This window comes from Lithobates pipiens, unplaced genomic scaffold (genome assembly GCF_037356315.1).
Source record: "Lithobates pipiens isolate NorthernLeopardFrog02 unplaced genomic scaffold, aLitPip1_a1.2 Scaffold_18, whole genome shotgun sequence".
NCBI classification, from domain to species: Eukaryota; Metazoa; Chordata; class Amphibia; order Anura; family Ranidae; genus Lithobates; species Lithobates pipiens.
The window spans coordinates 283,614,441-283,626,602 of NW_027507758.1; the positions used below are offsets into that span (position 1 = coordinate 283,614,441).

General features: G+C 44.2%; 1 protein-coding gene across 1 annotated transcript in view; it reads right to left on the reverse strand.

Moving 5' to 3' along the window:
• The window catches only part of LOC143987897 (amine sulfotransferase-like), a 60,629-nt gene that overhangs the window by 44,933 nt on the left and 3,534 nt on the right, over positions 1 to 12,162 (reverse strand). Inside the window, exons 2-3 of the mRNA XM_077487063.1 lie at positions 5,165 to 5,336; positions 130 to 344 (exon numbers count right to left, since the gene is read on the reverse strand). Coding sequence (XP_077343189.1) covers positions 130 to 344; positions 5,165 to 5,321 — 372 coding nt within the window. The 5' untranslated portion in view covers positions 5,322 to 5,336. The remainder of the gene's footprint in view (positions 1 to 129; positions 345 to 5,164; positions 5,337 to 12,162) is intronic.

Genomic DNA, 12,162 nt, shown 5'->3' on the forward strand with positions numbered 1-12,162 from the left:
ACATTGGCTGGGAAGGGGTTAACATCAGGGGCAATCAAAGGGTTAACCATGTGCCTAAAATGTGTTTTTTCTGGTCTGTATACATTAGGTAAGCTTATATTTAAGTGCAGTTATAATTGTGCTACTTACTTTTGCCTTTTTATTTTTCAGTTCTTGAGGAACAAATGTTTCTGACAAATGGGATAGAAACATTCGAGGTGAAGGAAGCTTGTTGTAATCTAAATCTGGATTTAGTGTTCGGCATTCAAACCATTTAATTCTTTCATCAGTATTGATCTTTTCGGTACCATTTCGGTGCCCTTCACTGCATATTAAGCATAATATTTGCTGAGTCCAAATGGTTCCTTTTGATATGAAAGATAAATAAATACATTAATCTGTAGAATTATTATTATTATTATTATTATTCAGGTTTTATATGGTGCCAACAGTTTGTGCAGCGCTTAACAAAATAAAGGCAGACATTACAGTTACATTACAATTTGGTACAAGAGGAATCGGAGAGCCTTGCTCATTAGAGCTTGTGATCTAAAAAGGAAGATCTAAAAATGTATACAAACGGTAATAGCTGTGGGGTGATGAGCTGATGGAGGAAGTAAACACTGTTAGAAGCAGGATAGGCTTCTTTAAAGAGAAGGGTTTTAGACACTTCCACTTACTCCCAATGGAACCCTGTCAGTCAGCATGCGAGTCAGCGTTGGTGTCGCGCGACTCCGTCCATGTAGCCCTGGGTCTTTCCTTAGGGGGGTGGTGAGGGGCTGGTAGGTGGGGGGGGATCGCTTGCATAGTTCATCCTGTGGTTGTCTGTAGTCTGCAGTGGAGCATGAGCAAGCTTGCTAATTGTCCTGAGAAATGAGCAGTGGTGCTAGAGTGTACGGTGGATTCTTGGTTGTTATGTTGGGGGGGGGGGGGGGTTTGTTTGTTCCCTGACTGTTGACTCAGGGCGAGTAATAGTAATCAGCCTTGGTATGCCCAATAGGCTGTAAGTTGTTTTATGTTTTATGTGCAAATCAAAAAAAAAAAAAAGAGAAGGGTTTTCAGGGATCGCCTAAAGATGGATAGATTAGGGGACAGTCGGACAGATTGGGGTAGGGAGTTCCAAAGGATGGGAGAAGCTCTGGAGAAATCCTGGAGGCGAGCATGGGAGGAGGTGACAAGGGAGCTAGAGAGCAGGAGGTCTTGGGATGACCGAAGAGAGCGGCTTGGTTGGTATTTTGGGACTAGGTTAGTGATGTAGCTGGGGGCAGAGTTATGGATGACTTTGTAAATTATTGTTAGTACTTTGAATTTTATTCGTTGGGTGAGTGGAAGCCAGTAGAGGGATTGGCAGAGAGGGGTGGAGGACACTGAATGGTTGGTAAGATTGATGAGTCCTGCAGCAGCATTCATTATGGACTGAAGGGGGGATAGTCTATGTAAAGGTAAGCCAATGAGGAGGGAGTTGCAGTAATCAAGGCGAGAGATGACCAGGGAGTGAATTAGAAGCTTGGTGGTGTCATTAGTTAAAAAGGGACGTATTCTGGAAATGTTGCTGAGGCTAAGGCCGCATGATTTGGACAGGGATTGTATGTGGACCTGAAAGGACAGTTCAGAGTCTAAGATTACCCCTAGCACCCTGCCATGCGACTAATAGATGTGCCATTGATCTTGACAGAGAAGTCTGGGGAGGGGGCATGTGGGGGAGGAAATATTAAGAGCTCCGTTTTAGATAGATTCAGTTTGAGGAAGTGGTTTGACATCCAGGCTCATATGTCTGTTAGTAGATGATGCGTGAGGAGATTGATGGGTTGTGCTTAGGGCAGGGAGATATATTTGGGTGTCATCAGCATATAAAATGGTAGTGGAAGCCATGGGAGGCCATCAGCTGACCTAGGGAGGATGTGTAGATCGAGATTAGTAGAGGTCCAAGGACAGAACCTTGGGGCCATCCAACGGTAAGAGGAGTTGCAGAGGAGGAAGTGGAGTTGTAAGTGAGACTGAAGGTACGATGAGCTAGCATATAACTAAGGGCAGAAGAGAAAGTGATGACACAGTGTGATGTCTATCTGTGCATAAAAAACGTGCATGAAAACTGATGTCAATGTGCATAAAAACTCACTGAAACACGCATGAAAACTGATGTAAGCTTGTGTCTCTGCAAATTAAGGTCTCACACTATGGGCAGAGACGTCAGTTCTTCTGCATGAGTTCTGCAAGGGCACAAATAAAAATAATAGTTTTCTATGTGCCCTGTTCACACCACAACACTGGTTATCTGCATGGAAAAAAAACTGACAGGACATCAACACTGGTGTGAACAGGGCACATAATGGACGCGCATCAAAACTGATGTCAACGTGCATAAAAACTCACTGAAACGCGCATCAAAACTGATGTAAACTCGTGTCTTTGCAAGTGAAATGTGTGTTTTTTTTTGTGACAACTCTGATGGGAATATGTGCATTTTTTTTCTACCAGTTTTTATGCATGTATGGTGGGGTATGGTGGTACATGTCCAGATTTATGAAAGTTTGTCTTTAACCACTTGCCGCCCACCCACCGTCAAATGACAGAGGGGCAGTGCAGCTCTCGTTCTGGGCTGACATATGACATCGGCCCAGAACGGCTGCTCTCACGTACCCGCTGGGGCACGCAGCGTGGCAGTCGCTGTTGCGGCTCTTTAACCATGTTATCAACTGTGTCCAATCTTAGCTGGTTCCATGTAAACACGGAGATACCATTAATTGCCTCTCCTCGCCTCACACTGACAGAGTGTGTGGAGAGGAGAGCTGATCAGTGGCATCTCCCCGCAGAGGGATATCTACACATGTAATCAGGGCACTGATCATCAGTGCCCTGATTACAATATAGCACCAGAAGTGATAGAAATCAGTGTAGGCAATCAGTGCTCACCAGTGGCAGCAATCAGTGCCCAAAAGTGCCACGAATCAGTGTGCTTTAGTGATGCCAGTCAGTGCTGGCTATCAGTGCTGCCCATCAATGCCTGTCAGTGTCACCCATCAGTGCCATCCATCAATGTCCATCAGTGCTGGCTATCTGTGCCACCTACCAGTGCCCACCAGTGCCGCCTATCAGTGCCACCTAGCAGTGCCCATCAGTGCCACTTAGTGCTACATATCAGTGCCACCTATCAATACCCATAAGTGTGGCGTATTAGTGCCTCCTCATAAGTGCCACCTCATCAGTGCCCATAAGTGCATAAATATTGAAGGAAAATCCATGCAGATTTTGCTTGTAGGGACAGAAATTTATATCTGTTTTCATGCACACTTAAAGTGGTGTTCCAGCCAAAAGTGAGTGCCATGTTTGGCACCTTTGGGGGGGGGAAGCAGATACTTGTCTTTGACAGGTATCCTGTCTCCACTTCCAGGAATCCGGGCTACGGTGCATTACGTCACAGCTCGGCTCCTCCTCCCCCTGCCACCGGGCCAGTAGGAGAGAGCAGCGGTGCCTTGCGCATGTGCAATGGGGACCCGATATGAAGCCATAATGCTACACTGCCGGGTTCCCTTAACCGCAATAGCGGCAACACCTGGCAGCTGATGGAAACATCAGCTTCGCTGCCGACATCTGTGGATTCCACGACAAGTAATTGTCCTATTATTAAAAGTCAGCAGCAGCAGTATGTGTAGCTGCTGGGCTTTTAATTTTTGCAGGGATGGGCGTGGGGTGAGTTTTTATGCACGTTGACATCAGTTTTCATGCACGTGTGTTATCACTTTCTCTTCTGCCCTGTTCACACCACAATGTTGATGTCATGTCTGTTTTTTCCCTGCCCAGAAAAAAATCTGCATGTGATACTAATGTTATTGTGTGAACAGGGCACATAGAAAATAATTGTTTTCCTTGTACCTTTGCATAAAAACTCACACATGGCATGAACAAGGCCTAAAGGGCTGTACACATGGGCCATATATTGGGTAGTATGGGCCTGCATGTCCGACAGTCGGTCAGACAAAAGCTGGTCAAATGCCCAGGTTCTGTCGAAGGAGCATGACCAAAAAAGGTCTGCCAATCGGGAATACGATCAGCGCTCTGAGTCAATGGCTGACCAGTGTGGGGGGGGGGGGGGGCGTTCACCCTTTCAGAACACAATAGCTCAGCGGGTGAGATCAGGGCTGGCTTTCACAATGCAGGTAGAGATGGTGAAGAAAGAATACAATTCCTAGATTGTAAGTTCTTATGCCGCATACACACGACTGGACTTTGACAGACTAGGCCCGACAGAATGAATCCGTTGGATATTATGATCGCGTATGGGCTCCAGCTGACTTCCAACGAGCTGAAGTCCAATGAACCTAGAAATAAAACATGTTTCAGGCTGGGTTCCCGCATCGCATGCCTCCCGGCGTCAGTTCACACTGCCCTATGTGAGCTGCTGGGAGTGTCAGTGAAATGTTAATGACACCCCCAGATCAGGTCCCATATCGCAGTGCGATCTGCAAACTTGGACAGGAATCGGATCGCATGGTGTGAACACCCATGCGATCCGATTCTGCTGCGGACCAAAAAAAGGGTCCTGTGCGAGTTTGGGGCGGGTGCGATGCGAATTCAGCCATACTATCTGTATGGCTGAACTTGCATCGCACAGAGATCGGATGTGATTTGCACTGCAGTGCAGTGCGAATTACATCCGGGTCTCCTAGCCGCAGCAGTGTGAACCCAGCCTCAAATCTTTCCAACGGACTCGAGTCTAGTCGAAGAATCAGTTTGTCTGTATTCTAGTGCGGACGAAAACCGACGCTAGGGCAGCTATTTGCTACTGGCTATGGTCGTACGTCATTGCATTCAAATTTGTCAGATTTGTGTGCTTGTGTGTGGCCAAGTCCGTTCTTTCGGAAAGTCCATCGTAACTCTGCCGAAAATCCATCAGGAAGACCGTCGGACCTAGTCCATCGAAAAGTCCGGTCGTGTGTACGCAGCTTAACAAGCAGGACCCTCTGATTCCTTCTGTATTGAATTGTATTTTAACTGTTCTTCCCTCATGTTGTAAAGCGCTGCGCAGACTGTTGGTGCTATATAAATCCTGTATAATAATAATAAAAAGAATGTGCTTTTAACAGTCTACTCCTATGTGCAGTCCCTACTTATCTATCAAAGAGGACTTTTTTATGAAAAAAAAATTTTTTTTAGAATTTCTCATTGCAAGCAGTATTAAACTCACCTGATTTGGGATATGTAATCAAGAAAATATCATCATCTCTTATCTTGAAATCCTGTAGGGAGTCGATATACTCTAGTGGCATCATGTCTTTTAAAAAACAGAATCCTTTATAACAGTAAAGGTTATTGTTACGTGGCACAGATGTAATTGCAGCCATTGTTAGCAATGCTACCTGTAAAAAAACAAAAACAAAAAAAAAAAAAACAAAGGAATCAATAAGTGGAGCATTGGCGAGCCCAATATTAAATGCACATTCTTTGATGTAATTCACCTTTAGCACTAAAAATCTAATTCCTTCAGCTATCATGCCCAACACAGATCACAATCTTAATGTACAAAATCTTTTTTTTTTGTTGTAAAGTTTGCTTACCCCTGTGTTCTGGTATTCAACGAGTTATTTTACAGAAATGTATTCAAAGCTTCTCTTCCTGCTTCTTGTTTTCTTTTGGCAGTGCCATCTGAGATTGTAGTTCACTGAGCTAATAATGCCGCGTACACACGATCAAACAATCCGGAGGAAAAGTCCGGCAAACTCAAGTCCGCCAAACAATCCCCCCGTGTGTAGCCTCCGGCATACTTTTTTGACCCGACAGTACGGCGGACTTAGAATTTCGTGTTGCACATCAATCTGCCCGCCGTACTTGCATTTCGGCAGACAATCCGGCCGTGTGTGTGCCAGTCTGCCGTACTTTTGAAATGAGCGGACTTTTCCCGCTCGGAGAAAAGTCCGCTCATTTCGAACGGGTCTCCAGGTAGGCGGGGCCCGCGAAGGAGACGTCGCTGGCCCCGCCGCCTGGTATGGACTTAAAGGGGAACCCCAACGCCGAAAAAATTCTTCCTCGCCGCCGGCCTCTTCTCCCGACTTCGGGGGTCTTTTACAGGCGGTGGCCCGGTCTTCTTCTATCTTCTTTCTTCTTTCTTCTTCTCTCCAGCCACAATGCCAGGGACGCGTTGCGCGGCCACTTATATAGGGACAAGGGGCGGTGTCACATGGTGACCCCGCCCCCCTTACGATGTCACACTCACCATGTGACATCAACCCATGTGACCAACCCATGTGACATAAAGCCATGTGACACTGCCCCTTGTCCCTATATAAGTGGCAGCGCAGGGCGTCCCTGGCATTGTGGCCGGAGAGAGCGTCGAGTCAACATCTCCAGGAGAAGAAGGAGAAGAAGAAGAAGAACGGAAGGCGGCAGCGGCGACAGAAGACCGGGCCACCGCCTGTAAAAGAGCTCTAAGAAGGCGCGGTGGCCCGGCAGAAGAACCGAAGAGGGGGACAAGACCCCCGAAGTCGGGAGAAGAGGCCGGCGGCGAGGAAGAAAGCCGGACTCCTCCACTAGCAAAAGAGCTACAAGAAGATAGCGGAGGAGTCCGGCGAGAAGACCCCCGAAGACGGAAGACCCCCGGAGCTGTGCAATAAAGTATTTTATCTCGTGTGTTTTTTTTGTACCCCTAAATTTAGGGGTGTCTACTTTCCAAAATGGGGTCATTTGGGGGGGTTTGTGCCATCTTGGCATTTTATGGCCTTCAAAACTGTAATAGGTAGTGAGGAGTGAAGTCAAAAATTTACGCCCTTAGAAAGCCTGAAGGCGGTGCTTGGTTTTCGGGGCCCCGTACGCGGCTAGGCTCCCAAAAAGTCCCACATATGTGGTATCCCCGTACTCAGGAGAAGCAGCAGAACTTATTTTGGGGTGTCATTTCACATATGCCCATAGCATCTGTGAGCAATATATCATTTAGTGACAACTTTGTGAAAAAAAAATAAAAATAAATAAAAGTTTGTAAATTTCCCGCAACTTGTGCCAAATATAAAATATTCCATGGACTCAAAATGCCTCTCAGCAAATAGCTTGGGGTGTCTACTTTCTAAAATGGGGTAATTTGTGGGGGTTTTGTGCCATATTGGCATTTTATGGCCTTCAAAACTGTGATAGGTAGTGAGGAGTGAAATTACAAATGTATGCCCTTAGAAATCCTGAAGGCGGTGCTTGGCTTTCGGGGCCCCGTACGCGGCTAGGCTTCCAAAAAGTCGACCACATGTGGTATCCCCGTACTCAGGAGAAGCAGCAGAATGTATTTTGGGGTACAATTCCACATATAACCATGGCATGTGTGAGCAATATTTCATTTAGTGACAACTTTGTGTAAAAAAAAAAAAAATTTTTTTTTTGTCATCATTCAATCGCTTGAGGCAAAAAAATAAAATATTCAATGGGCTCAACATGCCTCTTATCAATTTCCTTAGGGTATCTACTTTCCAAAATGGGGTCATTTGGGGGGGGTTTTGTACTGCCCTGCCATTTTAGCACCTCAAGAAATGAGATAGGCAGTCATAAACTAAAAGCTGCGTAAATTCCAGAAAACGTACCTTAGTTTGTAGATGTGACAACTTTTGCGCAAACCAATAAATATACAGTTATTGACTTTGTTTTTACCAAAGACATGTGGCTGAATACATTTTGGTCTAAGGCCGCGTACACACGCGGGGACTGTTCGCTCAACTTTGTCCGTCAAACAGTTTCAGCAAACAGTCCGCTCAAAATTAGCATGGACGGACTTGCCCACACACGACGAACGAACAGTTTGCTGAAACCGTGCGCGATGACGTGAACGGCACGTACGACGGGATGGAAAATACAACGTCCTATACACTGCATTACAACTTTCGGCGTGTAAATCCTTTCTGAGCATGCGCGGAACTTAGTTTGACGAACAAGCCTACACACGAGCGGACAGTTTTTCGGAAATTCCGAAAAACCTTGTTCAGCAAACTGTTCGCTGAAACTGTCCGCTGAAAGCCCACACACGGGCGGACTGTCCGCCGAAACACTGTTCAGCGGACAAAGTTGGGCGAACAGTCCCCGCGTGTGTACGCGGCCTAAATGTATGACTAAAATTGAGTTGAAAATTTGCGGTCTTTTTACGTTTATATCGCAAAAAATAAAAATCGCAGAGTCAGTCAAATACCTTTAAAAGAAAGCTCTATTTGTGGGAAAAAAAGGACGCAAATTTTGTTTGGGTACAACATTGCATGACCGCGCAATTACCAGTTAAAGCAGCGCAGTGCCAAATTGTAAAAAGACCTCTGGTCATTGACCAGCAAAATGGTCCGGTCTGAAAGTGGTTAAATATTGTGCCTGGGGTCCCCTTAGTCTGCCTGTAAATTGGTGCATCTGTCTGATGTGTTTTACAATGCCGCAGCAAAATAACACTTCTAAAGGAAGAAAGTCATTTAAAATTGCTCGCAGCTGTAATGTATTGCCAGCTCCCAGCAATATAGATTAAAAAAAAAATCAAGAGAAAAAAAAATATATAAAAAAATATATAATAACCAAAAATAATGCATTCAAATCATCATTTATAAACAATAAACTTAATTTTAGCGATCTATAGAAATAAATGCAGGTCAAAATCCGAGTTTAAACCTCTAGGTTGTAAAGTATCCAATCTATTTATCCATTGTACTTCCAATTTTTTACAATTTAATTCATGATACCCCCGTTTGTTTGGGTGAACTGCATCAATGACCATATATTTCACTAGTGATACTGTATGTCCCATCTCACATAATGTCTTGCCAATGGTAATTTTGTGAGTTTATCCCTTACAGAATACTTATGTTTGGCAATTCTATCTTTAACTTTTTGTGTTGTTTCACCTACTTATAACTAGCCACATGGACATTTTATAACATATATCACATAAGAAGACTGGCATGTATAATGTCCTTTTATTTAAATTCTATTGCCTCTATGTGGATGTGTCAAAAACATTCCCTTTATCATCTAATTACATTGTATACAACTTAAGCATGGATACGATCCATGGTTTTGTGGTCCAAAAAAGGTTAAATTTGGAGTTTTTTTGTTGGTCAGATCTGACCAATCTGCTGTGTATGGTTCTGCCTTTCCAATACGATGAAAACGGAGCATAATGAAATTCAAGGATTTGTGGAAAATTTTCTTTTTGAAATGAATGTGGATGGAATTGGGACACACATGGTAATATTTCAATCATGCTAGTGGTTCTCTTTTGATTGGCCATATTTCTTCTTTCCTCAATAGTCTCTATGGGATACCCCGTCTGAGCAAGTTTATTTTCCATTTCCTCTAAATGTTTATCTCGGTCTTGACTATTAGTAACAATTATATTTACCATAATTAGCTGACTCTTGGGAGTTGATTTGAATATCCCAGGTGGGTGGAAACTATTGAATTGCAAAAGTTGATTACGATTGGTCGGTTTTGTGTATAAATCACTACCAAGTCTCCCATTTACCATACTAATACATGTAGCCAAAAAGGGCATTTTTTCTTGACTATAAGTCATATTAAACTTCAGACCAGGTATGAAATAGTTAATATAGGTATTAAATAATCAAAGCATTCAAGTTGCCCTCCCATATCGCAAACACATCATCCAAAAATCTGACCCAACATTTACAATTTTCGTTGAATAAAACGTTATTAAAAATCAAAGATTCTTCAACCATATTAACAAAGGTGTTTGCATATGGGGGTGCAACATTAGAACCCATCGCCAGGCCCCTAATTGGTAGATAGTATGTTTCTTTGAATAGGAAAACATTTTCCTCTAATACAATTTGCAATAATTGTATCAAAAAAAGCAATTTGTGTTGCATTGTATAACTGTGATGCAATTAGGAGGCAGCGACAGGCTTCTATACCTAATTCACATGGTATTATGATGTATGAACTTGAAATGTCCCAAGTAACCATTATTGAGACTGCAGAAACAGCTAAATCCCCTATTTTCAATAAAAATCATATGGATCACGTATACAGTATACCATTTAATTTGTCTAGTAATAGGTGAAAGACATTTGTTCAAATATCTAGCCAATGGAGCTGTAACAGACTCAGCACCGGACACTATGGGGCAGAGGATCATTTTGATTTTTATTAATCTTGGGTAATATGTATATGTATATGTATATGTAGCGCCCACCCCATTTAAGTGGGTGCTAGATAGGTAAATTTGGCCAAGGCCTTACACTTTTTAGGCCTGGTTGTTTATTTTGGGAGGAGGGAATGATAGAATAGAGGGGGGTGTGGCCACCTACACTCTGGCTCAGAGAGATCCCCTTTACCTTTCAGTGGAAATGTTCTGGAAGGGAGGCAGGACTTGGGACTGGAGTGGCAGGCAACTTGTATGGAGAGCTCTGGACCAATCATTAGTTTGTGTTGGCAGGGGTAGGACTTGCATATAAGCTGGGGGTCACATGCTTCCTGGGAGGAGCTGGAGCAAGAGAAGCAGGAGAGATGTATTGTGCAGTGGGAGCAGGCTTGAAGGCCTGGGGATTCAGAGACCCCTGTGCTGGATAGCAGGAGAGGGTTTGAAGGCCTGACGGTTCAGATACCTCAGTGCTGGATAACCCATACAGTCGCTATGCAATCTGGAAGAGAAAACCGGGCGTCCCAGCCTGGGATGTACCGGACCATGCAGAGGAGGAAGTAGGTGAAAAACAGATGGGGGAAACTGGGATGGACCTTCTGTGGCAATCATGGACTGTCGATGGGAGAGAGCAGAGCGAATGCAACCCAGTGGTGCTCATCCGTCAAACTTGTTTGTGTCCAAGGACCTAGTGAGGGACACTTTCCAGAACTGACGCCGGGCGGATTGCAAGAGTCAAGGTAGGCGGTGAGGCCTGGGACTTTTAACATCCATAACCCACAGCATTATTCAGAGTGATGCTGGTCAGATCATCAAAGGAAAGTACACAGAGACAGAGTCAGGAACCAGATAATTAGATGCAACTCATATCCTCTGCTTCTAATGTAACATCATTCAAAGTTCAAGCAATACATCTTTATAAAGTTTCAAGGTCTGTCTGCTGCTTGTGGAATTTATGGATGGGGAGGAAGAATGGAACAAGTTAACAGAAAGGTAATGAACACACTTTGCAGCTCCCAAGGGAGTAGTGTGTTACATATATGACAGGTGTATTGGGAAAATCTACTATTAAATATGACTGTGTATCGCTGTCAATGATTTTGTCATCCAGTGCCCATTTAACCACTTGTTTAATTCCATCTTTTATGCAAAATATTGGATTTGGATCTAGACGAATGTACGTTTGTTAATCAGTTAATTGTCTCATCATTTCTTTCTCATATGTCACAGTATCCATAATGACAATGGATCTACCCTTGTCGGCAGGCTTGATAGTTATAGCACGCCTAGCTGACCTGATCTAGATATATAGATGCATGGGTCAAGTCCTGGGGGAAAAAAGTGTGGGAACTCCCACCCAAGATGCACTCCCCCACCAAAAAATTATATGCACGAACGCTTCAAAAGTGATATTTTTCATCCAATTTTTGTATTGTGTGTATGAAGCTTAACTGTTAGTACTGTTGGATAACACAGGGTTAAACCGTAAGGTCATAAATGAACTGCACATTATCTGGACAGAATGCTTGGGGAGATAGTAATGTGTTCCTGCTTAGGAGATGTATGTTAGCTTGGTGGGCTGCAAACTCTGCAGGGCTCCAACACACACTCGCTGCTATTCCAACCCTTCACATATTTCCACATAAACTTCCCTACTGGCATTAAACTTTGCCAGGTGTTGTGCTCAGCTTATCACCCCAAACTGATGTTCCTCCCTCAGCTCCCCTCTCTCCCTGCACGTCCTGTGAGCATAATAGCTGCTCTACCCGTCAGCTAGCTGTGATTGACAGGTAGATCGAAGCGGAAGCTGTCATGGGGCCCCCTACTGGCAATGCCTGAATGGTCAGGTGTGTGGCACTTACTATTGCGAGCTGTGTCGGTGGCTGCTGGTGTAGCACCTGCCACACAGCTCCCATACTTCGTCTTGCAGGACCCAGCTGCTAATGGGAACTGAGTTCCTGTTGTGGAAAAAGTATAGGAACTCCGTTCCCATGCGTTCCCACAGGACTTGAGCCCTGTATAGATATATATACACACACACACACACACACTATCTCACAAAGGTGAGTACACCCCTCACT